This window comes from Phocoena phocoena, chromosome 3 (assembly GCF_963924675.1).
Source record: "Phocoena phocoena chromosome 3, mPhoPho1.1, whole genome shotgun sequence".
Classification (NCBI taxonomy): Eukaryota; Metazoa; Chordata; class Mammalia; order Artiodactyla; family Phocoenidae; genus Phocoena; species Phocoena phocoena.
In genome coordinates this window covers 163,837,999-163,862,364 of record NC_089221.1, presented here as the reverse complement: position 1 = coordinate 163,862,364, position 24,366 = coordinate 163,837,999, and the positions used below count along the sequence as shown (strand labels likewise).

Here is a 24,366-nt window from a genome sequence, read left to right as displayed (position 1 = left end):
CCCTTGTTTTTTAAGTGATTTGGGGCATTCAAGTAAGTATAGATAAAAATAGATAAAATATGTAATAGGTATGGATAAGTATATAGTAATATATATATAAGTAATATAAATATATAATATAGAGAGATAAAAATAAACAAACACCTCTGTACTCATTACCACAATTAAGAAATAAAAGATCACAGATATGAGAGAACCTGACTCTGTACTTGTCCCTAATCCCTGAATTTGCCAATTATAATCCTCAGGCCTGTATTCATAGTTTTACCGTATATGTGTCCATTCAGAAAAGATACATAAAATTGTTTTGTTTAAAACAATATACACGGTATCTGAATGTATATATCCTTTTAACTTTCATCTGTCCTGCCCTTCAGTATTTCACTGCACATATATACACCCCAATTTTTTTCTCCATTATCCAATTTTTTTTTTTTTTTTTTGCGGTACGCGGACCTCTCACTGCTGCGGCCTCTCCCGCCGCGGAGCACAGGCTCCGAACGCGCAGGCCCAGTGGCCACGGCTCACGGGCCCAGCTGCTCCGCGGCATGCAGGATCCTCCCAGACCGGGGCACGAACTCGCGTCCCGCGCATCGGCAGGCGTACCCTCAACCACTGCGCCACCAGGGAAGCCCCATTATCCAATTTTTTAACCATCACAAACAATCCTGCAAAGAATATTCTGGAACGTAGCTTCTTTTCACCTAGGTTTTTGCACTTACTCTATCTGTGAGAGTTTGCTCCTTATCAGTGGTTCACATTCGTGGCTGCACATTAGGGTCACTTGTAAATGAGGAATCGATGCCCAGAATCTGCTGCAAATCAATTACTACATTGGAATCTCTGGGGATGGGCCCCAGGCCGTGGTGTTTTAAAAAAAAAGCACCTCAGGGCTGCTGTGAATCCATGGGCTGCGTCGTTATATACAGCAGTAGATCTCAAGTTTGAGCCCCACATCAGCATCACCTGGAAGGCTCTCGCACAGATCTGATTCTGGGATGGAGCCTGAGAACTTGCATTTCTAATAAGTTCCCAGGTGATGCTGCCACTGGCCTGAGGACCACACTTTGAGAACCATGACACAGAGAACGCCTTTATTCTTTTTTAACATCTGCATAGTATCTCACTGTATGGATAGTCAGTAATTTCTTTGACAAGTCCTCTATTCTCAGACATTTGGGTATTTTTCATCTTTCATTACTACCAAAAAAATTGCCCATTGTAAGTCAACTATATTTCAATTAAAAAAATTTAATTGCCTACAACAGAATATCATTCAGCTATAAAAAGAATGAAGTATTATATTAATATGCTAGGGCTGCCATAACAAAGTACCACAGACTGGGGGTCTTAACCAACAGAAATTTACTTTCTTACAGTTCTGGAGGCTAGAAGTCTGAGATCAAGGCGTCACCACAGTTGGTTTCTTCTGAGGTCTCTCTCCTTAGCTTGTAGATGGCCATCTTCTCCCTGTGTCTTTACACGGTCTTTCCTCTGTGTGTGTCTGTGTCCAAATTTCCTCTTTTATAAAAATACCAGTCATACTGGATTGGGGCCCACCCTAATGACCTCATTTTAACTTGACACTTTTTCTATATATGGTCACGTACTGAATGTTAGCACTTTAACATATGAATCTTGGGGGGACACAACTCAGTCCATAACAAGTACTGATACATGTTACAGTATGGATGAACCTCAAAAACATGCTAAGAGAGACTTCCCTGGTGGCCCAGTTGTTAAGACTCTGCGCTCCCAGTGCAGGGGGCATGGGTTCGATCCCTGGTCAGGGAACTAAGATTCACACTTAGATTTATTTGGCACAGCCAAATAAATAAATAAATAAATAAAACCAACTAAGGAAAAGAATCCATACACAAGTAGTCACATCGTGTATGATTCCATTTACATGAAATGTCCAGAATGGGCAAATCCACAGAGACAGAAAGTAAACTGGTGGTTGCCAGAGGCTGGGTGGGGAGGGGGACTAGAGAGTGACTGCTTAATGGGTACAGGTGATAGAAATTAAAGAGAGATGGTGGTTGTATAACATTGTGAGTAGACGAAATGCCACTGAATCGTTCACTTTACAACGATTAATTTTATGTCGTGTGACTGTTACCTGAGTTTAAGGCCTGCCCTCAGAAGCCACTTCCCCATGACCATTTGGTACCTGCTGGGTGCAGAGAACTCCAGCCAGCAGCTGAAATTCAACCCAAGCTGGTTTGACATCCGAGTGCCTACTTTTAACCTCTAAGCTCTGGTTCCCAACTTAAAACTCAGAGTGGTTCCCACATTTCCTGGTCTGGTAGGAAACTGTAGCTCAGATGTCCCACACCTGGCTGCCTACTCCTTTGCCTCCACTATAATTATTTGTTTTTCTCACCCACAAGACTGTGAGCTGTTTGAGGTCAGGGACTGTCTCTACTTCATTTCCTATCACTTCAAAGGTCCAAGGAGCCAGGGAGGTGTCCACTGAGTTAAACCTGAATGACAAGAAAGAGCCCACCATGTCTAGATCCTGGAGACAGTTCTAGGCATGATAACAGCAAAAGTAATGAAAAGGCTCTGAGGTCGGTGCAGGTCAGGGACCATGTGGCCCCTTCTGCCTCTTAAGGGGTCTTCCTGCTTCTACATGTTGCCCTACTCAATATCTTTTCTGCTCAGCGCCCAGAAGAGAATTGTAAGTCATATCCATTACTGCTCTGCTCAGAAACCTCCCATGGCTCCCCATTGCCCTTGGAATAAAACCAGAACCCCTCACCATGCCCTATAATTCCTGCATGGTTGGCCCCTGCCTAACACTATTCATTTTACCTCCCCCTTCAATTCTCTTCATTCACTGGACCTCAACCACGCTGGCTATCTGTCCCTCAGCAAACCCTGGGGACAGACTTGTTGAGCACCTCAGGGAAATTTCCCCGTGGGCACATGGGGACACAGACAGGGAGGCTTACTGCAGCATCATTTCTGCAATCAAGAAAAATTGGAGGGACTTCCCTGGTGGTGCAGTGGTTAAGAATGTGCCTGCCAATGCAGGGGACACAGGTTCGATCCCTGGTCCGGGAAGATCCCACATGACACGGAGCAACTAAACCCAACCCGTGCGCCACAACTACTGAACCCGGGTGCCTAGAGCCTGTGCTCCGCAACAAAAAGAGAAGCCACCGCAATAAGAAGCCCGCACACCGCAACAAAGAGTAGCCCCCGCTTGCCGCAACTAGAGAAAGCCCGCGCACAGCAACGAAGACCCAACGCAGCCAAAAAATTAATCAATTTTTTAAAAAAAAGAAAAATTGGAAACAAACATCCATCAAAACAGCCTGACAGAATAATTATAGTTTATTCATACTACAGATAATACTGAGCAGATATTTTTTCCAACTTTTTTTAACCGCTAAATGCAGTAAGAAATACATTTTACACTGTAAACCAGAGGTAGCAGACTGTACTTTCCAAAGAGGCCTCAACAATATGTCCTATCCTATATGCTCTACATACAATCCTTTGTATGCGACTGTGACGATGTGACTTTGACAATCCTTTGATTTAGTGACAAGGTCTCTGACCCCTCCCCTTGAACCTAGACAACCTTTGTGACTGGCTTGACCAATAGAATACAGCAGAAATGAGTCATGTGACTTCTGAGATTCAGTCATAAAAATGCCATGCACTTCAGTCTTGTTCACTTGGGATCCAGCTGCCACGTTGTGAGAAAGCTCAAACTGGCCCATGCAGAGAGACCACTGTGTAGCTGCTCCAGCCAATAGCCCAGCTGAGTATCCAGCCAGAATGAACCATAAAACATGAATAAATAAAGATGCTTTCTGATGATTCTAGCCACAGGGTATAAAGTCACTCAACTTTCAATTCTTCCCACTGGGGCTGCAGATAGCATGGAGCAGAGACAAGCCATGCCCACCGTGCCCTGCCCAAATTCCTCGTCTACACAATGAGCGTAATAAAATGGTTGTTTGGGGAAGGTTTGTTAGGTCAATCACAATTGTACCACCAGTATATACATACACGTATCTGTGACAGAAATAAAAGCTTTACCAAACGATACTTACCCTTACTACACGTGATACAACCTGACATTTTAATTTTATTCTATTTTTTTCATTAATAATAACTGCTATACACCTATGTTCACAGAAGCATTATTCACAGTAGCCAAAAGGTGGATGCAGCCCAAATGTCCATCAGTGGTTGAATGGATAAACAAAATGTGGTAAATACTTATGATGGAATATTATTCAGCCTTAAAAAGGAAGTAAATTCTGACCCATGCTACAATGTGGATGAACCTTGAGGACATTAGGCTAAGTGAAATAAGCCAATCACAAAAGGACAAATACTGTATGATTCGACTTGTACGAGGTCCCAAGAGTAGTCAAATTCACAGAGACAGAAACTAGAATTGTTGATTACCAGGGGCTGGGGGAGGGGAGAATGGGGAGTTAGGGTTTAATGGGGACAGATGTCCCCTTCTGTTTGTTTGTTTTTAAGAGTAGACACCTTTATTTCTTTATTTTGGCTGCATTGGGTCTTTGTTGCTGTGCACGGGCTTTCTCTAGTTGCAGTGCGTGGGCTTCTCATTGTGGTGGCTTCTCTTGTTGCGGAGCACAGGCTCTAGGAGCAGGCTTCAGTAGTTGTGGCGCACAGACTTAGCTGCTCTGCAGCATGTGGGATCTTCCCGGACCAGAGATCGAACCCGTGTCCCCTGCATTGGCAGGTGGATTCTTAACTGCTGCGCCACCAGGGAAGCCCTAAAAGTAAATAATTTTTTTTTTTTAATTTACTTATTTATTTATGGCTGTGTTGGGTCTTCGTTTCTGTGCTAGGGCTTTCTCTAGTTGTGGCAAGCGGGGGCCACTCTTCATCGCGATGCGCGGGCCTCTACTATCGTTGCCTCTTTTTTTTTTTTTTTTTTTTTCCGGTACGCGGGTACTCTCACTGCTGTGGCCTCTCCCGTTGCGGAGCACAGACTCCGGACGCGCAGGCTCCACGGCATGTGGGATCTTCCCGGACCGGGGCACGAACCCGTGTCCCCTGCATTAGCAGGCAGATTCTCAACCACTGCGCCACCAGGGAAGCCCGTAAATAATTTTTAAATTAAAAAAAATGATTTCTATGAATCATCCTTCCCTTAATTGTAAACCTGGAAATAAATAAATAAATGCTGGTTGGAACCCACTTCACTGACTTCCTGAATCAGTAACGGCCCTGTCACCCACACTGTGAAAAACACAGCTACACCGTATGTGCAATGTATCTACATGGATCCAGGACTTCCCTGGTGGTTCAGAGCTTAAGAGTCCGCCTGCCGATGCAGGGGACATGGGTTTGAGCCCTGGTCTGAGAGGATCCCACATGCTGCTGGAGCAGCTAAGCCTGTGTGCCACAACTACTGAGTCTGCACTCTAGAGCCCGCAAGCCACAACTACTGAGCCCACGTGCCACAACTACTGAAGCCCACCCGCCTAGAGCCCGTGCTCTGCAACAGGAGAGGCCCCCACAGTGAGAAGCCTGCGCACCGCAACGAAGAGTGGCCCCTGCTCGCCGCAGCTAGAGAGGGCCCACGCACAGCAATGAAGACCCAATGCAGCCAAAAATAAGTAAACAAATAAATTTATTTAAAAGAAAAAATCTACATGGATCCACCTGGAGATATCTGGAAACCAAGAAGCTGAGGGAGAAAAGTTGCAAATTAATACATTCAGGATACCATTTATGTAAACTGTTTAAAATATATATTGATATTGTTTCCACAGACTCCAGATAAGGAGCAAAGGCATAAAGACTGGTCCTGGAAGAATATGCCAATTTCAAAGTAACTGTTACTCCTGAGAAATGGGGGTGGGGGGGAGGGGGGAGCATCTGTAGGCAGAGGCCTTACTGTCATTGGAGACTTTCATAATAGGGCTCAAGTTATATTAAAAGGAATTAAAAATATATATATGAAGCAATCGAGCCAAAGTGAATAGTTGTTAAACCTGGGTGATGACACAATGACTGTACTCTTCTGTCCCTGTGAAATAATCCATTAACACTGTTAATAAGAATGTATAAGCAACTCTAGGATACATAAGAAACTAACACAAGTGGGGGCGGAGGGGCTCAGACACAGAAGCAGAGCATGGGAGTTGGGGGGGGATAAGACTTCTCACTGAAACCCTTTATGTTGCTTGTATTTTCATTTTTTAAATTGTGAAATATAATAAAGCTACAAGAAAGTGCAGCCCACACACATAGTTATATACAACTGAAAGAATAATTATAACTCAGGCATCACTGAAGCCCAGATCAAGAAATAACATTGAGAAAAGAGAAAAGCAAACAGAATGGGAATGCCCAGCTCAATGACCTGTTACAAAGCAAACCCCGCCCACCTGCTGCCACGTGACCACCACCCAGCTGCCTCCACAGCCCGGCAACCCATCCTGACTTCCAGAATGATCACTGCTTGGCTTTTCTTTATCTTTTACCCCTTAAGGTGTGCATCCACAATGACACTAGGATTGTTCAACTTTATAAAAAAAGGACAATTTGTGTAAACTTTCCACAATGAAAAACATTCCTTTATGAAAAGGAATCATTTGGGTCCTGCTTCCTTTGTTGCATAAAATGTCGGTGAGAATCATCCACATTGCTGCGAGCTGCTGTGAATGCTCCTGCATTCCTGTGCAGTATTCTGTTGGCTAAAACATCACAATTTAGGTATCCAGTCTACTGCAGATGGACTCAGGTGTGGATTGTTTCCGCTTGAGACTGATATATATGAGATATATGTTACTGCTACGAACTATGAACACTCTTGTCCAGGCTTCTTTGCTCACTGAGCACACTGCATTTTTTTTTTTTTTTTTTTTTTGGCTGCGTAGGGGTCTTCGTTGCTGTGAAGACCTAGTTGCGGCGAGCAGGAGCTACTCTTCCTTGCGGTGCGCGGGCTTCTCACTGCGGTGGCTTTTCTTGTTGCAGAGCACAGGCTCTGCACATGCAGGCTTCAGTAGTTGTGGCACGCGGGCTCAGTAGTTGTGGCTTGCGGGCTCTAGAGTGCAGGCTCAGTAGTTGTGGCGCACAGGCTTAGTTGCTCCGCGGCATGTGGAATGCTACCAGACCAGGGATTGAACCCGTATCCCCTGCATTGGCAGGCAGATTCTTAACCACTGCGCCACCGGGGAGGTCCCTTTTTAAATCATTTTTAAGTGTACTGTTCAGTGGCATCAAGCACATTCACAGTGTTGTGTAACCATCATCACCATCCATCTCCAGCACTTTTTCATCATCCCAAACAGAAACTCTATACCTATTAAGCAATAACTCCCATTCCCAATCTCCCTGCCCCTCCCAACCACCATTCTACTTTCTGTCTCTGTGAATTCTACTACTCTATGCACCTCATATAAGTGGAATTATACAATCTATGTCCTTTTCTGACTGCTTTATTTCTCTCAGTATTATGTCTTTCAAGTTCATCCATGCTGTAGCATGGGTCAGAATTTCCTTCCTTTTCAAGGTGGAAATCCTTTTTAAAAATAGTATTTAGGGCTTCCCTGGTGGTGCAGTGGTTGAGAGTCCGCTTGCTGATGCAGGGGACACGGGTTCGTGCCCCGGTCCGGAAAGATCCCACATGCCGCGGTGCGGCTAGGCCCGTGAGCCATAGCCACTGAGCCTGCGCGTGCGGAGCCTGTGCTCCACAACGGAAGAGGCCACAACAGTGAGAGGCCCGCGTACCGCAAAAAAAAAAAAAAAAAAAAAAAGTATTTAATTTCTACACCACGATCAAACGTTTTAAAATATAAAAAAATTAAAAGGTATAAAGTAACTATTTACAATAGAATTTAAAATAGGGCTTCCCTGGTGGCGCAGTGGTTGAGAGTCCGCCTGCCGACGCAGGGGACACGGGTTCGTGCCCCGCTCCGGGGAGATCCCACATGCCGCGGGGCGGCTGGGCTTGCGCGTCCGGAGCCTGTGCTCTGCAACGGGAGAGGCCACGGCCGTGAGGGACCCGCGTAGCACCAAAAAATAAATAAATAAATAAATTTTCTACATAAATATCTTAAACAATAGCTACATTCAAATTTAAATGTTTTAAACAGAAATGTAAATATTTAAAATGTTAAGTAAAGCTTTAAATAATTATTGAAAATTAAAATTTTAATAAAGATACTAAGATCAAATTAAAAAGCATAAAATAAATAATGTTATGAACAATATTTAAATAAGTGTTTATAAAATTTAAATACTTCGAATAGATTTAAAATATTTAAATTAAAATATAAAGTACCACGTAGATTGAACTTAAAATTGAAATGACATTTGAATGTTTAAATATTTAAATGATTTTACATGTTAAACATTTAAATTTTAACATAGAAAGTAATTGCTTTTTTGTTGTTGTTGTTTTTTGGTTTTTTTTTGGCCGGGATCTTCCCGGACCGGGGCACAAACCCGTGTCCCCTGCATCGGCAGGCGGACTCGCAACCACTGCGCCACCAGGGAAGCCCATAAGTGCTATTTTTAATATATAGAATTAAATTTTAAATACGACTTTAATAAATTAACTGCTACAATAAAATTTAAAATTACACTTGAAGATGTGTAAAAAAATATATTACTCCCCTCTTCTCCTCCCTGCCCGGAAGAGAGGCAGTAGAGAAGCTACTGGCCTCCTCCGGGGCTTCAGCAAACCTCACGCGCAGGCAGCGCCTTGGCCAGCCCGGCCAACTCGCGAGGACCCCGTACGGCCAATATGGCTGCGCCCGTACGGCAGGCGCGCAGCCTGCTCGGGTTGGTGACGACCCTAGGCCCGGGCTCCCGCGGCTACCGAGCGCCTCCGCCCCCGCGCCGCTCAAGGGGGCCCTGGTGGCCCGACCCGGATGACCCACTGACCCCGCCCTGGCAGCTGGGGCCGCGCTATGCAGCTAAGCAGTTCGGGCGGCATGGCGCCGCCTCCGGGGTGGCCGCCGGTTCTCTGTGGCCTTCGCGGAAACAGCTGCACGAGCTGGAAGCTGAGGAGCGCGAATGGTACCCGAGCCTGGCGGCCATGCAGGAGTCGCTGCGGGTGCAGCAGTTGGCCGAGGAGCAGAAGCTACAAGCCAGGTGCGAGCGTGCGGTCGGGCAGGCGCGGGGCTGCGGGCCGTGGGTGAACTGTGTCCCAATAGCAGTACTTAGTCCATCGGGCAATTTATCGCGGGGTTTGCATGCAGTATTTACGTGAATCCTCACCTAGATACAAAACAGACTTCTGAATAACAGTTCATTTAGTCATTCATCAACAAATCTTTACTGAACGCCTACTGTGCGCAAGGCCTTGCCCCCCCTACTGAGGACACAGCAGGGAACAAAACAAAGATAATTTCAGGTGTCGACAAAGAGCCATTAGGAAAATAAAATTGGGTGGAGAATGCATGCCTGAGGGAGACTTCGGTTTGGTAAGCCTCAGGCCTCTCTGAGAATTTGACGTTTAAATGTTTAAGCAGAAACCTGAATGATGAGTGGTAGTCAAAGGAAGATCGTAGGCAGAGCGTTCTCAGTGGCGGGAACAGCTGGTGCAAAGGCCCTGAGGTAGGAATGTGCTTTAAGGAACAGCCTGGACATTAGTGTAGCTGGGGAAGAGTGGGAGGTGATGGGGCATGGAATCAAGGGCAGAGGTCAGCCTTGGAGGCAGGTCTGAAGGATTTGGAGTAGAATGGAAGCAAGACCAGGGACATTGATTGTGCCACTTAACCAAACGGAGGGGGCAGCCAAAGGCAGGCAGGTGTGTTCCCGGTGTTTATTGTTCTTGTCCTCACAGCAGCTCTAAGAGGAAGAGGGAACCACCCTTATTTCAGAGATAGGACACTGAGGCCTAGAAAGGTGAAGTCACTTGTCCAGTCAGGTAGTGAACGGTGGAGTTAGGATGTGAACACCTCTCTGATAACCTCAGTTATCCCAGCTAGTTGACCCTGCCAGGGGGCTTTCAGCTTCATGTTTCTAATTCTTAAAATGGGACAGTGACTCACACCTACACACTCACAGGATTGGAGGGAAAGGTCCAATCCATTTCTGGCCTTCACTTCTGTCCCTCGAAGTAGGCCTGCCATACAGTGGTTGCTCAGTGATGTCTGTAGGACGGAGGCGTGAGCTGTGGGAATAGCTGGCGTAACACGCAGCATAACATGCGACATTCAGTAGACAGCTCAAGGAAACGTTGCGTTGACTTGGGGTCTGCTCCTAGGAATTACTGGGGCTTGGTTCTCTCATGCTCAAGGCTACACATGTTGGTTTCTCTTCCCCGCCTCTCTTCACTTGCCAAGAATTTTTCTTCGCAGTTTTAATGGTCACCATAAGTCTTCCCGGTCTTTCATCTGGAGATGTGGGGGCGTTGGGAGAGGCAGGATGTGGGCAAAGGCTTGGGGGTGGGGGGTGGGGTGGATGGGTACTGCTCTGGCTGCCCTCACTGACCACTCTCTTTCCCCTGCAGGGAGCAGCTCATTGAAGAGCGCATGGCCAAGATGCCACAGATGATTGAGAACTGGCAGCGGCAGCAGCAGGAGCGCAGGGAGAAGGAGCAAGCAGACAAGGAGCGGAGGGCTCGGCTGCAGGCTGAGGCCCAGGAGCGCCTGGGATACCACGTGGACCCGAGGAGTGCCCGCTTCCAGGAGCTGCTGCAGGACTTGGAGAAGCAGCATCGCAAGCGCCTCAAAGAGGAGAAACAAAGAAAGAAGAAGGAGGCACGAGCTGCTGCGATGGCCGCTGCTGCAGCCCAAGACCCAGCAGACTCTGCAACACCCAGCTCCTGAGTTGTGTTCTTTCCCAATAAAACCTGCTGCCTGATAGCCCCACCCCTGAAGAGCTCTGCATCCTCTCTTATCACACCCCTCCCTGGGCACCCTGGTTCTTTCCCCAGCACCTGGAGCCAGGGAATCCCCACCCTTCCCTGACTCTGCTCACTTAGGGACTCTAGGCCATGCCGACTAACTCTGGGGCTTCAGGGGGAGTGAAAGGGGGATGCAATGGGGAAATAATGGAGGAGCAGATGGCAGAGGAGAAGAGGGCTTCTGTTTACCAACATTAATCTCCAGTAATTAGCCAATTACCAGGGGGGAAGTGTAGCCAAAACAGACTGTGGTGATGATGGTGGGGGGCAGGGAGAAGCAGCCCTTCCAAGGCTGAGCCAGGGCTGGGGCTCATTGCCTGGGAGTGAGACAGCTTGGGGGAGGGGGAGTGAAGACACTGGGAGCCACAATCTGCAGAGGTTGACAGACCCCTCTGCCCCTTCATGGCATTCCCACATCTCCTGTGTCCAACTAGCCCCAGACCCACACAAGCTGGAGTGGGAAGCCCCAGCAGGCACAAACCACAGGACTGGCTTTTAAAACTTTATTCACTTCAAAATCTTTTATCAGAGACACGGTTCTGTTCTGGGGTGGGGGGGTGGCCTTGACCTCCAGAATGACTCTGATGTTTCCCCTTCCCCAGGCAAGACAAACCAGACCTCCTCCTCCCCAGCAAAAGGATGCAGGATGGAGGCCAAGGCCAGACCATGGAGGGGTCTTGGGCCTCCGAGTGCTCACCCCAGATGGAAAGATTTGGGCCACTCCAATGGAGAATCAAAGTTTGGAGCTCCAGCTACCCCTCACCCTGCAGGAGGGCGGGGGAGCTCTCAGGGGCTCTTTGGGGGGATGGGGAAGCAAGCAGCCGCCTCTCCATCTGGCTGCAGGGAGCTGGGACAGAGGCCAAGAGGGGCCCATCTGTCACCTCCAGTCCTGCCAGCTCCTTGGAGCAGGCTGGGCTCGGGTGGGGGATGGGAGGACAGCTGTCTGGCCCAGGTCTTCTCAGGCCAAGATGGGAATGCGGGGCCACTTTAGGAGAGTGGGAAGTTGGGGTGGAGTGTTTTGGTTTTTATTAGTTTTTGATTTTTTTTTCCACTTCTTAAATAAACATGAATATATATATATTTTTTTCTTTTATAAAACTTTTGTGGAGTTGGGGGTGGGGAGGAGGGAGCGGTGGGCGGCCTGGCCTCCCGGCATCACTCGTCATCAAAGTTCTGACTCAGGAGGAAGTTGGCAGCCAAGTTCTCGTTTTTTTCACAAGCGAAGTAGGCCTGGATCACCAGGCTCTCTGGGAAGCCCAGGGCCTTCAACTGCGGGAAGATGGGCAGGTATGAGCAAGAGGTAGGGGCCCTGCCCACCCATGAGGTCACCCCTCTCAGCCAGATCTCTTACCCTCTCTATAGCCTCTTTTTCCTGCGGTGTCACCTGGATGTAGTTCATCTGTGGGGCCTCCTCGCCTATCGCGCCCACCTCACCCTCCACGTCCGAGATGTCTGCCAGCTCCCCAGGGGGCTCGTTCAACATCTGGATGAATTGCTCCTGGTGCCGGCTGATTTGCTGTGGGAGACAGAGAAAGTGGTGGTGACCCACAGCCCTTGTCCCCCGCTTCCCCAGGTCCCTGTTACAGCCCTTGCTTTTTCTTTCATGCACTCAGCAAATATTTAGAGGGTGTCTATTCTGGCCAAAGAGCCACACGGTGGACATGGGCCCTGTCCTAGAGGAGCTGATGTTCCAGGGTGGAGAGGCAGGCCGTAAACAAGCAAGCAAGTTGACAGCAACTTACAATGTAAATACTGGGCGTAACATACATTAGGGTAGATCTTGGGCTGGGAAAGACACTTTAGGCCAGGAGCAAGGGCCCTGTGAACTATTGGATGGGGAAGGAAGTTTCCCTCTACATAGAGCAAAAATCAAGTGCAAAGGCCCAGGGATGGGGTCCATTTGGAAAATTCAAAAAGCAAAAGATCCATGTGGCAAAACAGTAAACCAGGAAGGGAAGGAGGAAGCAGAAGATCAGATCAGAGAGGAAGGGACCAGATATGCTTTCTTCTAGTGTGACGGGACACCACAGTGGTGAGGATTAAATAGGGAAAGACATCTGTGTACCTTTTAAAAAGATTAACTCATCTGGGTGTTGCGTATCTGGGGGTTCTAATATGCCACTCTCTCTTTTTATGTACATCTGAAAATTTACACATCAAAGGAAAAAGTGCTTTTTCAGGAATCTGGCTCCTAGTGGAGAATGGACCATGGGGGCTGTGCAGATGCAGAGAACTGGGTGGTGGCTGCCAGGGGACCTGGGAGAAGATTAGGTGGCAGCCACAGAGGTGGAGTGTGGGGCTGGGCTGAGTGAGATGTTCTGGAAGTAGAGCAAAGAGGACAGGTGAGAGACAACCCCAGCAGGCCCCCAGTGCCTGGGGCTCAAGCAACCCCAGGTCCTTGCAGGGTTACGGAGGGCTGGGAGGATCTGTTCTGGTCTTGGATATCTAGAAAGCATTTTCATGGAGGTATCAAGTCAGTCACGGGAGAGCATGGCATCCAGAGGGCCCAGACTGGTCATATGGATTTAAGGGTCGCCACAGACTGAAAGCCCCAGGATTGACTGCAGATAAATGGAGATGCGCAGCCCTGGCCCTCCAACATCTGGAGGTGAGCGGGAGTCAGCACAGGAGACTGAAAAGTCGGCGGTAGAAGCAGCAGACGCCTGAACCAGGAGAGGCAGGTTTTCACAGAGGAGGACCCAGGAGACCCTGTCACACCCAGGGGCCACTGCCCCTCTGCCTAGGAACCTTCAAGGACAGGATGGAGCCTTGCTGAGCACGGTGGTCCCGAAACCAACTAGGGCACACACAGCAGTCCTGGGTGCTGCCCATACAACCCTATGGACATTCAGAAAGCAACAGCAAAACGCAGAGTGGAGCCAGAGCACAGGATCCAGAGACTGGAGGCAGACACACACTCCACCAGTTGCCAGGCTGCTCCAAGCCTCTGACATCTTCCTCCATGGAGTGGAGATGACAGTAGCACCCACACCTTACAGAGTGGTTGAGAGCATTACATGAAACCACGTAGGTAATTAGGTCGCACGGAACAGGAGAAGGCTGTCGTTAGTCCTGCTTTCCAAGCATAGAGATGCCTACATACCACGCTGGGCCAGGCTCACTCTCTGGGGCTGTGGTACCCACAGGAGAAGGGAGATGGTACCTGCACTGACTCCCTCTGCCCCCAGGCCTGTACCTGTAAAAGCTGGGGGTTCTCCTGGCCCAGCTGCTGAAGCAGGGCTGGCAGCAGCGCCGGGTTCTGCTGAATCACCTGCCGCATGTTCTGGAACTGGGGCTGATCCCGCAGGAATTCCAAGGGGTTCTCTCCTGCTGGCAGGAGGAAAGGGTGTGGTCAGATACCACCCTGGGCTCCCTGAAGTATGGGGGCTTGGGATGAGTCAGGTGCCTTGACAGCAGACACCCCACATGCACACCTCCCAATCCACTCACCTGCTTCTGTGGCTGGCTGCTCGGGTACTTGGCTCTCCTGGACAGAACCGTGTTCCGGCTCGGGGCTCCCAGGAATTCCCTGTCAGGGGTCCTATTTAGTTCAAAGCACAGACTGCCCACTGCCTCCTTCCTGCATACTCAGCCCTGGCGGGAGACACGTGAAGCCTCTGCTCTGCCCTCCACAGGTCCACCCCATCGCTCATGTCCAGGCTCCTGCAGGAGGTCTTTCCTGGCTAGAACCATAACCCAAAGGCTTTTGGGGGCAGATTTTGACCAGCCAGCAGGGCACCGAAGCCTGCATGCTCCCTTGAGGACTCCCCAGGCAGCAGCAGCCCCACCTCACCGTGAGTAGATACTCCACGGCCCGGTGGGGATTGTTATAGCTGGCCCTCAGGGCAGCCACGACCCGCTCCCGCTCGTAGCCCATGGACATGATCTCCGTCAGCATCGTCTCGTACTCAGAGCCAGTCACTGTGGAGGGAGTGGCAAAAGGTGGGTCACCAAGGAGAGGGAAGGACAGCTCCCAGGCCCTCCCACACCCCCACAAGGCCCAGCTGATGACTGGGGCACCCAGTCATTTTCGCTCTGGGGACCACCCACCCACCTAGCGTGGAGGCCGCGTCTTCCTCTCGCCCGCTGCTACCTGAAGAGGGAACAGAGCTGCAAATTCAAGAGAGAGAAATCGGACCCTGGCTTCTGGTGGCTTGCCCTCCCCCAAGGTGTGTGGAACCACAAACGTGGGCGCTGAAATGTGCCGGAAAGACAGGGCCCAATCTGGGGCTGCTGCTCCCTGCCTTACCCGGACACAGACTCCGGGGAGGTCGTGGGGGCTGATTCCTCCGATGGGCTCTTGTCCTCTCTGGCGGTAGGTGGGGGATTGGACATGCCTGAGGCAGGGGCCGATGGGAAAGATGTGGAAGACTCCGGGGCAGCAGTGGGTGAAGCCTCTGGGGGTACTGAGGTGCCTGGGCTAGTTTTGGCCTGTGACACCCAGAAAAAGGGAGCAGGCATCAGTAACTCTATCTAGCCCCAACATCCTTCCACATCTCAGCCCCACCCTGTTCACGGCTAATCTCTCTTGGGCACACATGCTCTTTGCCAGCTCCCCAGCTAATCCACCCATCCTCCCAACCAGCATACATCACCCACCTTGGTCACCATGACGACCACGAAGTTCTTCTCATCGATGTGATAGTCCTTGATGGGGACATCATCGCTCAGGATCTTGCCAGCATAGATGAGTTTCTGTCCAGCCACGGGGAAAGCATCACGACCCTTCTCAGCTTCTATCTTCTCCTTCAGCACCTTCACCTGGAGGAAGGGGTAGACAGTCACTGCAAACCCCGAGATTCTCTCTTCCCTTCTAGTTTGGGGGCAGGGGGGAGGCTGCATGCCCTGATGGCTGAGAAGCTAAGCTTCATAATCAAGCATACTAGACCATTCCACCATTAAACAGAAGATTTGCTGAACACCTGATATGTGCCAGGTGCAGTTTTAGACACTGACGATACAGCAGAGAACAAAACTCAATACAAGTCCCTGTTCTCATAGAGATGACATTTGAGAGAAAAAAAAACACATATTTCAGATGATGTAAACATGATGAAACGCAAATCAAAATAAACGGGAGATAGGACCATTCCTCACTCCATGCTGCTGAGTGACCTTTACTAAGAGAATCCTAAATTGACATCTCTATTGTAAACGTACACGGGTCACAAGTTTATTAAAGCCTCATATTAACTGAGTGAAACAGTTACCATTAGCCTCATTTTATATCTGAGAAAAACAGAAGTACAGACAGATTAACCAACTTGCCCCAAATCAAAAAGTTAGGCTGGTCAAAAAATCTGAGTCTGTTTCCTTTTCTACAAAAAGTGAACTTCAATGTCTCCCTCGTGGGGGAAATTGTGCAAAAAGTGCCAAGTACATATGTTGTTAGGTCCTAAGTCTCTTTTCAGCTAAAAGGACAGCATCATGTTTAGACCGTGGGCTCTCACTTGAGGCAACTCCGAATTGAAACCGCTCTGCCATGACTTGCTTTTGTGCATATGCAACTATACCGAAGTTCTTTAATCCAAGTTTCCGCATCTGTGAAGTGAGGAGACTCAGAGTCCCCAAATGACAAGCCTACTTCGCAGATTTAGTAAGATAACATAAAAACGCTCAGCGACTGGTGAAGAACAAACACGGACCACTGAAACTCAAGACCGTTTATTATTATCGTCGTTGCTGTCATCACCCGGCATCTCCTGGTCACTACTCCCAGATTCGGCCACCAATGTCCCGAGGAGAAGCCTACAAAGCTGGGAACTCGGAGGACCCATCCCAGAGCAGGCCGGCCGGGAATCCGAGCCCGCGGCTCCCGCGCCCCGCGAAGACACTGACATTGGACCCGGGGCCTGGCGGGCGCCCCGGGGGTGGAGCCTCGCCTGGAGAGAGATCCAAGAGCTCCGCCCGAGCCACCAGGGGCTGAGCCGGGGACCATCAGGGTATCTGGGAAAGTCAGGCCCGTTGGGAGAATGGGCACTGCCCGGCGCCGCGCCGTCTTCCCCGCCTCTCTTGTCAGGATCCCGGCCTCCCCGCCCCCACCCCATCCCCGGCACCCGTCGCTCCCGCTCCCGGGCTCCGGCCTGGCTCGCACCGTCTCATCAGGCTCCATGCGGATCTTGAAGGTCTGCTGCTGCAGCGTTTTGAGCGTGATCGTGACGGCCATGGTGGGGCCCGAGCGACGCGGCGGCCCCGGGATCCTCACACAACATGCAACTCACGCCGCCGCCATCTTAGCGCCCAGCCGCGCCGTAAGCCGACCGCTTCCGGGGCAGGCGGTGCGCGCGCCGACCACCGCAGCACGTGTCCTGAGCGCGCCCCCTTTGCCTTCGTGAGCATGCACAAGAGAGCGGCCTCGAGCCAGGCATGCGCAGACTAAACTGTGCTCCGGGGGTGGGGGGGGGCTTCTCGCTCAACTGTCACGTGGCTTCCTGCGAGTGACGCCATGCCCGTTAGCGGTGACGTCATGCGGCCACAAAATGGCTCCGACGTCCCCAGTGTCAAGCCTACGAGTTTCATTTATTTGTTGACGTTGAACTTTTCAGGTACTTGTTATACTTTTACTTCTTCCATAAAATGTTCGTGTTTTTTTGCTCATTCCAAATGAGTTTTATTCTGGTCTGGCTACCCTGACGGGAAGCCTGTCAAGCCCTGAAAGAACTAAAGGATACTTGAAAGGTCACCAACAATTAAACGAAAACTCTGTAAACACGTTTGGCCAAGGAACTGGGGACACGAGCCCATTTTGTGGTCCCATCCATTCCTGAGGGAAGAGCTGGATTTTTGGAATGAATCTGTCCTAGCTCCTGGGTCTCCCCACGTCTCTGCTGCTCCTTCCCTGATCACTTTGTTCACCCAGCTACCCCCAGTCTGACCCCAAAGTTTTTAAGGAAGGTGTAGCTTCCCTACACCAAATACAAAATTCTCTCCTTAAACTTTCCCTGGATACGCCAATCCTGGAGGCTTCCCAGAAGGGTGGCGCTAGGCCACAGGACACAGGAAGCTCAAAGGAGGCCTATCCAAGGAATAAGGAATCGAAGAGTTGATTGGCCAAAGCTGAAGAGGGTGCTTTGGCAGACAGGATGGAGGTGATGGTCTTATCTTCCAGTTAATGGGTGAACTCTCCCCCGCAATCCTGAACTGACCATTACCTGCCTCCTAAACTGCTCTTCTCAACATTCCCATCCAAGTAGGACACCAGGCAGTCGCCTGCCACCTGACTCATTACCCAACTGTTACCAGGTCCTACTGCTTCTCCCTTCACTGCATGCCCTGAGCTAAGAAGCTTCCACAAGAATAGGCCATACTTGGCTGAGGGATTCTTAACCTCTGGCAACAAGGGACATCAGTTCCCAACCACCCACTGGACATTAAGTGGCAGCCTTCAGGACCCCAGCAGAGGTGGGCCTAGGCCAACCTTAGGGGCCCACACTCTCCTCTGCCACTTTACACCATCACTTGGTGCCACCTCCTTCCCTTCAAGAGGTTCAAATCCTGACTTGGCCACTGAAGACCACTGGACAAGCTAGATACCATTTCTGAACCTATTTCTCCTTGACTATAAAGAGAATTAATAGCTTTTGACACTGGCTAATATTAAGAAAATGTGTTTAAAACTGTCCAATAGCTCTGTGTAGTCTTGCTCCTTAATAGGTAAGACGTACATATGCGGCACAGTGTAAAACGGTTGGTACAAGTTGGTGGCTAAGGTGTGGGTTCAAACCCCACCTCTTACTAAATCTCAGTCTCCTCTCATCAAACACAACTGGTACTAGAGCCAAAACTCACCAGTTTGATGCAACGACTCAATGAGTTAATAAGTGAAGTATTTGTAACGGCACTTAGAATAGTTACTCTTTCCCACCTGTTTGGGGTTCTCTGGATAAACAAGGGCCCCTGTAACCTTATGGGACATTCAACCAACACTTGTAGTGGCTGCAAAATGAGCCTCACTTACGAGTCACCTACCCCAAAAGGAAACACAGGAGGAAGACACAAAACTTAATTTAATAGAAATTTCATTTGTAGTTCTTACATTCTCAGTATGAGCCGAGCTAGAACCCGCTGCCCCACTCGGAACTGGCCCAGTCCTGGGGGCAGGGGAGAAAGGAGAGAGGGAGGTCAGAGCTCAGGGCTTAGGAGCCCCATTCTTCCTCAGTGCTGGGAGGCTGGTGATGCCACCCTCTTCTCCTACCACCCCCCTGTGGGATCCAGGAAGGAGAGCAGATGGAATCTTGGGCCTGGGGCTCCTCCTCCACGCCACACCCCACCCTGAGTCCCCAAGTTGGAGGGGAGCTAAGGGATTTGGGGAGATAAGGGGACAGCAGAAAGCAAAGATGTCAAATCAAGAAAGATGAAGGCCAGGGGTGAGGGGTGAAGGAGGATCAGAGACAAAACACCTGTTAAAAAAAAAAAAAAACTTAAAAAAAAAAAAGGGAGGGGGAGAACAAAAACAAAATCCACCCCAAATTGGAACCCGCCTGGAAAAAAATGAAAGTTCTCCAGTCTCACAGAGACATTATTTGGCGCGGCCGGCTCTGCGGCAGGAGCACTCAGGCCTCAGTCCAGCCCTGGAGGCGGCGGCGGCGTGGCCCCTACAGCTCATCCTTGGCCTGGCCAGCGGCAGCGTCTTCCTCGTCCTCTTCCTCTTTCTCGTCCTCATCCTCCTCATCCTCATCCTTGTCCTCCTCCTCTTCCTTGTCTGCCTCCTCCTCTTCCTTGCGCTTCTTCTCCTCCTCCTCCTCCTTTAGCCTCTGCTCTTCGTCTTGCTTGTCCTTCATTTGTTTTTCTGCTGCCTGTGTGCAAACCACACACCTCAGGGCCCGGACTCCCTTGGCAGCCCTGCCCACCCCCAAGCCCAAGACTGGACCCTGGTCCCACCTTCGTAACACCCCATGTCTCGTTGCCAAACTCCTCAGCGTATGCTTCGTCGTTGGTGATGAGGAAGTTGTCAAAGATGGTGCCAGACTTGACCTGTATGGGGCCAGGGAGTAGAGGGGTGGTCGGAAGGATGGTCAGAGGGGATATACCTGTTGGCCTTGGCCTCGAAAAGGTCTCCCGCCCATATTCCCATAACCACTACACAATGCTACAGTTTCATGTTGCAGTTAAAAAACAGGCTGCCTGAGCTTCCCTGGTGGTGCAGTGGTTGAGAGTCCGCTTGCCGATGCAGGGGACGCGGGTTCGTGCCCCGGTCCGGGAAGATCCCACATGCCGCGGAGCAGCTGGGCCCGTGAGCCATGGCCGCTGAGCCTGCGTGTCCGGAGCCTGTGCTCCGCCATGGAAGAGCCCACAGCGGTGAGGGGCCCGCATACCGCAAAAAAAAAAAAAAAAACCCCACAAAAAAACACAGGCTGCCTGGGTTCCAACACCAGCTCTTCCATTTCCTGCCTACATGACCTCAGGCTGGTGACTTCACCTCTCTGCACCTCAGTTTCTTCATCTGTAAAAAGGGGTCTCACTCCCTTCTTTAAATATTTCTCTAGTACCTACGACGTGCCAGGCACCATTCTAGGTGCAGAAGGTACTTCAGTGCACAGAACAGACAAAAATTCAGTCCCTGTGAACCTAATTTTCTAATGGTACTATGTAACCACCTTCTAGGTTGTTGGGGGCAATAAAATGAGTTGGTTCCCGTAGGTACTTGAAAAAGTACCAAGAAGTTAGTAAGTTCAACTTCAGAATGGGTGCTGTAAGAATGCCATAAGGACAAACCAGGAATTTCTTTAAAAAAAGAAAAAGCACCATTTTGGAGTCAGACCTCCTTTGTCCCTTTCCTCCTGGGTTGACCCTGTGCACTTGAGGTTCTGGGATCCTTCTCTTCCCTCCGTGTCTCACCTGCCATAGATCCAAGCCCAGTACAGCAAAGTTTTCATAGGCGTAGATGTTGCTATCAGGGGAATACTCAGGGTTGTCGATCTCTGGGTGGATCCAAATGCCCTTGTAATCTGGGTTGTCAATCTGTCGGGGCTTCCACTCACCCTGCAGAAGAAGTGAACTGGTGGGTGAGTGGAGATCAGTGCGTTCCCCACTGTGTACCGCCCTACTCAGAACCCCAGGCCCACCTTGTACTCTGGGTTCTGAATCACTGGTGGTTCCCACTCTCCATCCATCTCTTCATCCCAGTCCTCGGGCTTCTTAGCATCGGGGTCAGGAATGTGCTCAGGCTTGTCCCAGTCCTGCAGGTACATTAGGAGGTCAGAGTTGGCCCAGTTGTCCTCCACACCCTCCATGATGGGGAGCCCCTGCCCAAGAACGAACCTCAGGCTTGGAGTCCGTAGGGTCATCAACCTTGGCTCGCTCGTCCCAGTCTTCAGGCTTTGCAGCATCAGGATCCTTTATCTTCTTGGGAGGCAAGAAATCCCAATCGTCCTCCAGGGAGCCTGACTCCACCTGGCTGTTGTCGATCTTTACCTCATAGGTATTATCAGGCCGCACAATCAGCGTGTACAGGTGTGTGAATTCATCGTCCTGAAGGAAGTGGGAGATCAGTGCCCCGCCCACCAGGCTGGCCTCTGAGCCTTCCCTTACAGCCATTTGTCACCACCCCCAGAGCACACCTTGCAACGGATATCCTTGTTGATCAGCACGTTCTTGCCCTTGTAGTTGAAGATGACATGAACCTTCTTGGTGCCAGGACCACAGATGTCCGGGCCTTGATGAGAAGCAGATCCAGTCAGAACTAGAGATTGTCCACCATTATGAACCCCTTCCCACCCATTTATAAAAAGAAAATTTGGTTCTTAAACTCAGGTCTGTCAAGGTGAAAAGACAAAATTCAGATATCTCTAAGGGACCGTGATTAGGGATTTAAAGAAAAAAAAAAAATCAGTGCTCTAGAAGTCAGTATCTTTACTTGCAGAACTAGTAAATGCCTACCTTATAAAATCGCGCAAATTAGCAGTCTTAAATCAACGATAACAATATAGAAAGTTGCTACTAACTGTAACTATTTTCTCAGCTTCTCCTCCAAAGAAATGTTTAACCATTTAAGTGTTTTCTATGATCTTAAGACCACTTTTCATGGGCTATAAAGAACTCATGGGGTTTCAAACTCCCTCTAACTAATCAGAGGTCAGCATCAGGGTGGGGCCCGCTCACCAAACATGATGTTGTATTCAGAGTCTCCATGCATGTCTGTCTGGTCCAGACCATCTGGAAATAGCTTCACGTAGCCGCCCCCACAGTCGATGTTCTGTTCGTGTTTCACGGTGAACTGCACCACCAGTGTATGACCCTTATTGGAGAAGGGCTCGAATCTGGCCGACAGAGCATAAAACCGGGCATCCTGGCTTGTCTGCAGCCCTATCAAGGAACGGTAGTCAGATCACGGCTCAGCAACAACCCCCGGGAGACCCTTAGGATGGGAAATACAGACGACTCTCCCTTCCTCCACCTGTTCTACTTCTAGGGATACCCAAACTGTGTGGTGACTAGGGCTTCCTCCAGGAAGTCCTCCTGGATCTGAGCACCCACCCCTAGGCTCTTACCTTTATCTTTCTCCTGGTCACCGTAGAACTTGCCGGAACTGAGAACGAATTTGCCAAAATCTGGTTTGTGTTTGGATTCGATCCAGCGCTCGGTCCATCCGTCTAAGGGACCAAAGGGGCAGGTCAGAGTAGCGGTGCTGATCACCCCCCACCAAACATCTACCAGGAGCTACAAACTGCTGGGGGCAAGGAAGGAGATTCCCCCTCCCCCCGACTGTCTCCACCCCAACCTCTAGCTTGACATCTCTGGTGGCTTAAAAGATTCTCGGGCGAACCCTAACTCCCGCCGCGGAAGGCCGCCGCGCCCTCCCCGCTCCCCAGGGACGCAGAAGGAAAGATCGCCTGCGGCTCTAGCCCCTGAATACCACTGTGTTGGTCCTCTGAGCAGTAATTACAGGCGACACGCAGATATGGGCTGGGGGGCCAGCCGCGTCGTTAGGACGGCCTCAAGGCGGGACTAGCCGTTACCTCCGTCCAGAAACTGCTCCTTGAAGTAAACGGCGGGTTCAGCGGCGCCCAGGCCAAGAAGGCCGAGCAGCACCAGCACGGGTAGCAGCATGGCGGGCCGAGGGGGCGGCGGCGCGCGGGCCCTTTAAGTCACTGTACCAGCAATAGCTCTGCAGTAGGGACGGACGGTGCCGCCAGCCGTGCGATTTTATAACCGGCCGCCTCTCAAACCAACCTGGTCCGGCCTCTTGGCCCTCCTCTCCCACTTTATCATTGGTCTGTGGCCACAGCTCTGCCTTTCCATTGGGCCCTTGTGGGTTCAGCAAGTTAGGCTGTGCCTCGGAACGCTGGGTTCCCAGATGGCCGATTTCTATTGGCCGCACCGCTGACCAATGAAGGTCGACCACGCGTTGTGGTGGACGCCCACCGGTGGAGTGGGGGCCTTGAGCCCCTCAGGCCAGGTCATGTGACCAGACCTCGGCCCAACCCCGCCCTCGCCCGCTAGCAGCGCTAGAGATCTAGGCGTTTAAAGAATCCGCGCGAGAGCAGGTGCAGCTGCTTAGAGCTAGGGCCCTACTCCAGCATCGACTCCACTTATCCCCTCTACAGGGATGGGTAGGCAAGGTTTTCCTAACCTTTTCTACCCTGAATTTGGGGAACCCCACCACTCCGACCCTCTCTCTCTCCATCTCTTTCTCTCTCTCTCTTAACCCCCGCCCCCCGCCCCGCCAGGATGGGGCAGAGGGCATCGAGCCCTAGGGCTTCACTTCACCCCAGCGCCAGAGCCGTGCAGGCCTGCGGGGGGAGTGCCGGCTCTCTCCTCCGTACGGCCCCTAGTTCCCTGGCAGCCTGTCAGACTGCTGCTGTGTGAGCTGGGGCAAGGCATTTAGCCTCTTTGAAGGCACAGGAGCTCCTGAAAGGCCAAGAGGAGCGACCCCGGCCAGCTGCTGGCCGGCAGAAATGCTTTCAAAGCTTTTAGGGATGTCTGGGACAGAGGGAAGGAAGCCCTGAACGGCTCGAAGTTGTGACTATAGGCTGGGTCTCCTACGGTTGTTCGCCTTATTGCAGCCTGTCCTTTACCCCCCATCCCCTCCTCAGCCGGTAAATGAAAGGGGTCACAGTCTTGTGGTCTCCCACAAACGGCCTGCTTTTGCAATTAAACGGCTAAAGATGAGAGGGCAGGGGGTTCCGTTGGGGAGGGAGAAAATGGGACGGATGGTGGGGAAGATAAGGTCTAAGGGAGGTGGCCAGGACCCCTGACACTAGAGCCTTCTTAGGAAGGCAGAGGCACATGACTGAAAGTAACACACCAGCTCCCTGCCCCTAGGCTGCAGGAAGGAGGAAGGAGAGGTGGGGCTTTCCCAAACTCTGAGCAAATTGGCTCTGGACCTGGGAAGTGGAAGTAAACTGCTGAAGGGGGGGATCCTGGCAAAAGGGTGGGGAGGGGGTGCTTCCCCTCTAGTGGTGGGGACTCAGAAAAGAGAGGAATTAGGAGTCTTGGAGAAGTTGGGGTTCTGCCCCTTCCCCAAGACAGTATCCAGTATTGCCCAACCTGGTCCTCCCCAA

At 50.6% G+C, this 24,366-nt stretch overlaps 3 protein-coding genes across 5 annotated transcripts; 1 reads left to right on the top strand and 2 right to left on the bottom strand.

Annotated features, from left to right (window-relative positions):
- The first annotated feature begins 8,737 nt into the window (after window positions 1–8,737).
- GADD45GIP1 (GADD45G interacting protein 1) lies at window positions 8,738–10,829 on the top strand. The gene is made up of 2 exons (XM_065875088.1): window positions 8,738–9,105; window positions 10,469–10,829. Exons 1-2 carry the CDS (start codon window positions 8,756–8,758, stop codon window positions 10,785–10,787), a joined length of 669 nt encoding a protein of 222 aa, XP_065731160.1. The 5' UTR covers window positions 8,738–8,755; the 3' UTR covers window positions 10,788–10,829.
- A 524-nt stretch (window positions 10,830–11,353) lies between these two features.
- Window positions 11,354–17,243, bottom strand: RAD23A (RAD23 homolog A, nucleotide excision repair protein). 3 transcript variants are annotated; one of them, XM_065873955.1, is made up of 9 exons: window positions 16,959–17,243; window positions 15,464–15,625; window positions 15,114–15,295; window positions 14,919–14,974; window positions 14,658–14,785; window positions 14,315–14,393; window positions 14,061–14,191; window positions 12,216–12,380; window positions 11,354–12,133 (listed from the first exon to the last, which is right to left on the bottom strand). In XM_065873955.1, exons 1-9 carry the CDS (start codon window positions 17,028–17,030, stop codon window positions 12,020–12,022), a joined length of 1,089 nt encoding a protein of 362 aa, XP_065730027.1. In that variant the 5' UTR covers window positions 17,031–17,243; the 3' UTR covers window positions 11,354–12,019. The 3 variants fall into 3 exon arrangements, with proteins under 3 accessions (XP_065730027.1, XP_065730026.1, XP_065730028.1); XM_065873954.1 differs by having other exon boundaries at window positions 12,020–12,133; window positions 14,061–14,194; window positions 16,959–17,030; XM_065873956.1 differs by lacking the exon at window positions 12,216–12,380 and having other exon boundaries at window positions 12,020–12,133; window positions 14,061–14,194; window positions 16,959–17,030.
- A 1,609-nt stretch (window positions 17,244–18,852) lies between these two features.
- CALR (calreticulin) lies at window positions 18,853–22,982 on the bottom strand. The gene is made up of 9 exons (XM_065873400.1): window positions 22,822–22,982; window positions 22,354–22,455; window positions 21,965–22,168; window positions 21,424–21,518; window positions 21,125–21,334; window positions 20,929–21,042; window positions 20,702–20,845; window positions 19,745–19,837; window positions 18,853–19,659 (listed from the first exon to the last, which is right to left on the bottom strand). Exons 1-9 carry the CDS (start codon window positions 22,910–22,912, stop codon window positions 19,459–19,461), a joined length of 1,254 nt encoding a protein of 417 aa, XP_065729472.1. The 5' UTR covers window positions 22,913–22,982; the 3' UTR covers window positions 18,853–19,458.
- Window positions 22,983–24,366: the final 1,384 nt, after the last annotated feature.

Bases quoted from the DNA above. Each gene is read 5' to 3' on its own strand.
- GADD45GIP1 (XM_065875088.1), top strand. From the start codon at position 8,756: ATGGCTGCGCCCGTACGGCAGGCGCGCAGCCTGCTCGGGTTGGTGACG. The intron at 9,106-10,468 runs GTGCGAGCGTGC...TTTCCCCTGCAG, and splicing joins GAGCAGAAGCTACAAGCCAG to GGAGCAGCTCATTGAAGAGC.
- RAD23A (XM_065873954.1), bottom strand. From the start codon at position 17,030: ATGGCCGTCACGATCACGCTCAAAACGCTGCAGCAGCAGACCTTCAAG. The intron at 15,626-16,958 runs GTGCGAGCCAGG...CCCTTCCTCCAG, and splicing joins GCATGGAGCCTGATGAGACG to GTGAAGGTGCTGAAGGAGAA. The intron at 14,786-14,918 runs GTGGGTGGGTGG...CTCCCTCCACAG, and splicing joins AGACGCGGCCTCCACGCTAG to TGACTGGCTCTGAGTACGAG.
- CALR (XM_065873400.1), bottom strand. From the start codon at position 22,912: ATGCTGCTACCCGTGCTGGTGCTGCTCGGCCTTCTTGGCCTGGGCGCC. The intron at 22,169-22,353 runs GTAAGAGCCTAG...GTTCCTTGATAG, and splicing joins TGACCAGGAGAAAGATAAAG to GGCTGCAGACAAGCCAGGAT. The intron at 21,335-21,423 runs GTGTGCTCTGGG...CACTTCCTTCAG, and splicing joins ACAAGGATATCCGTTGCAAG to GACGATGAATTCACACACCT.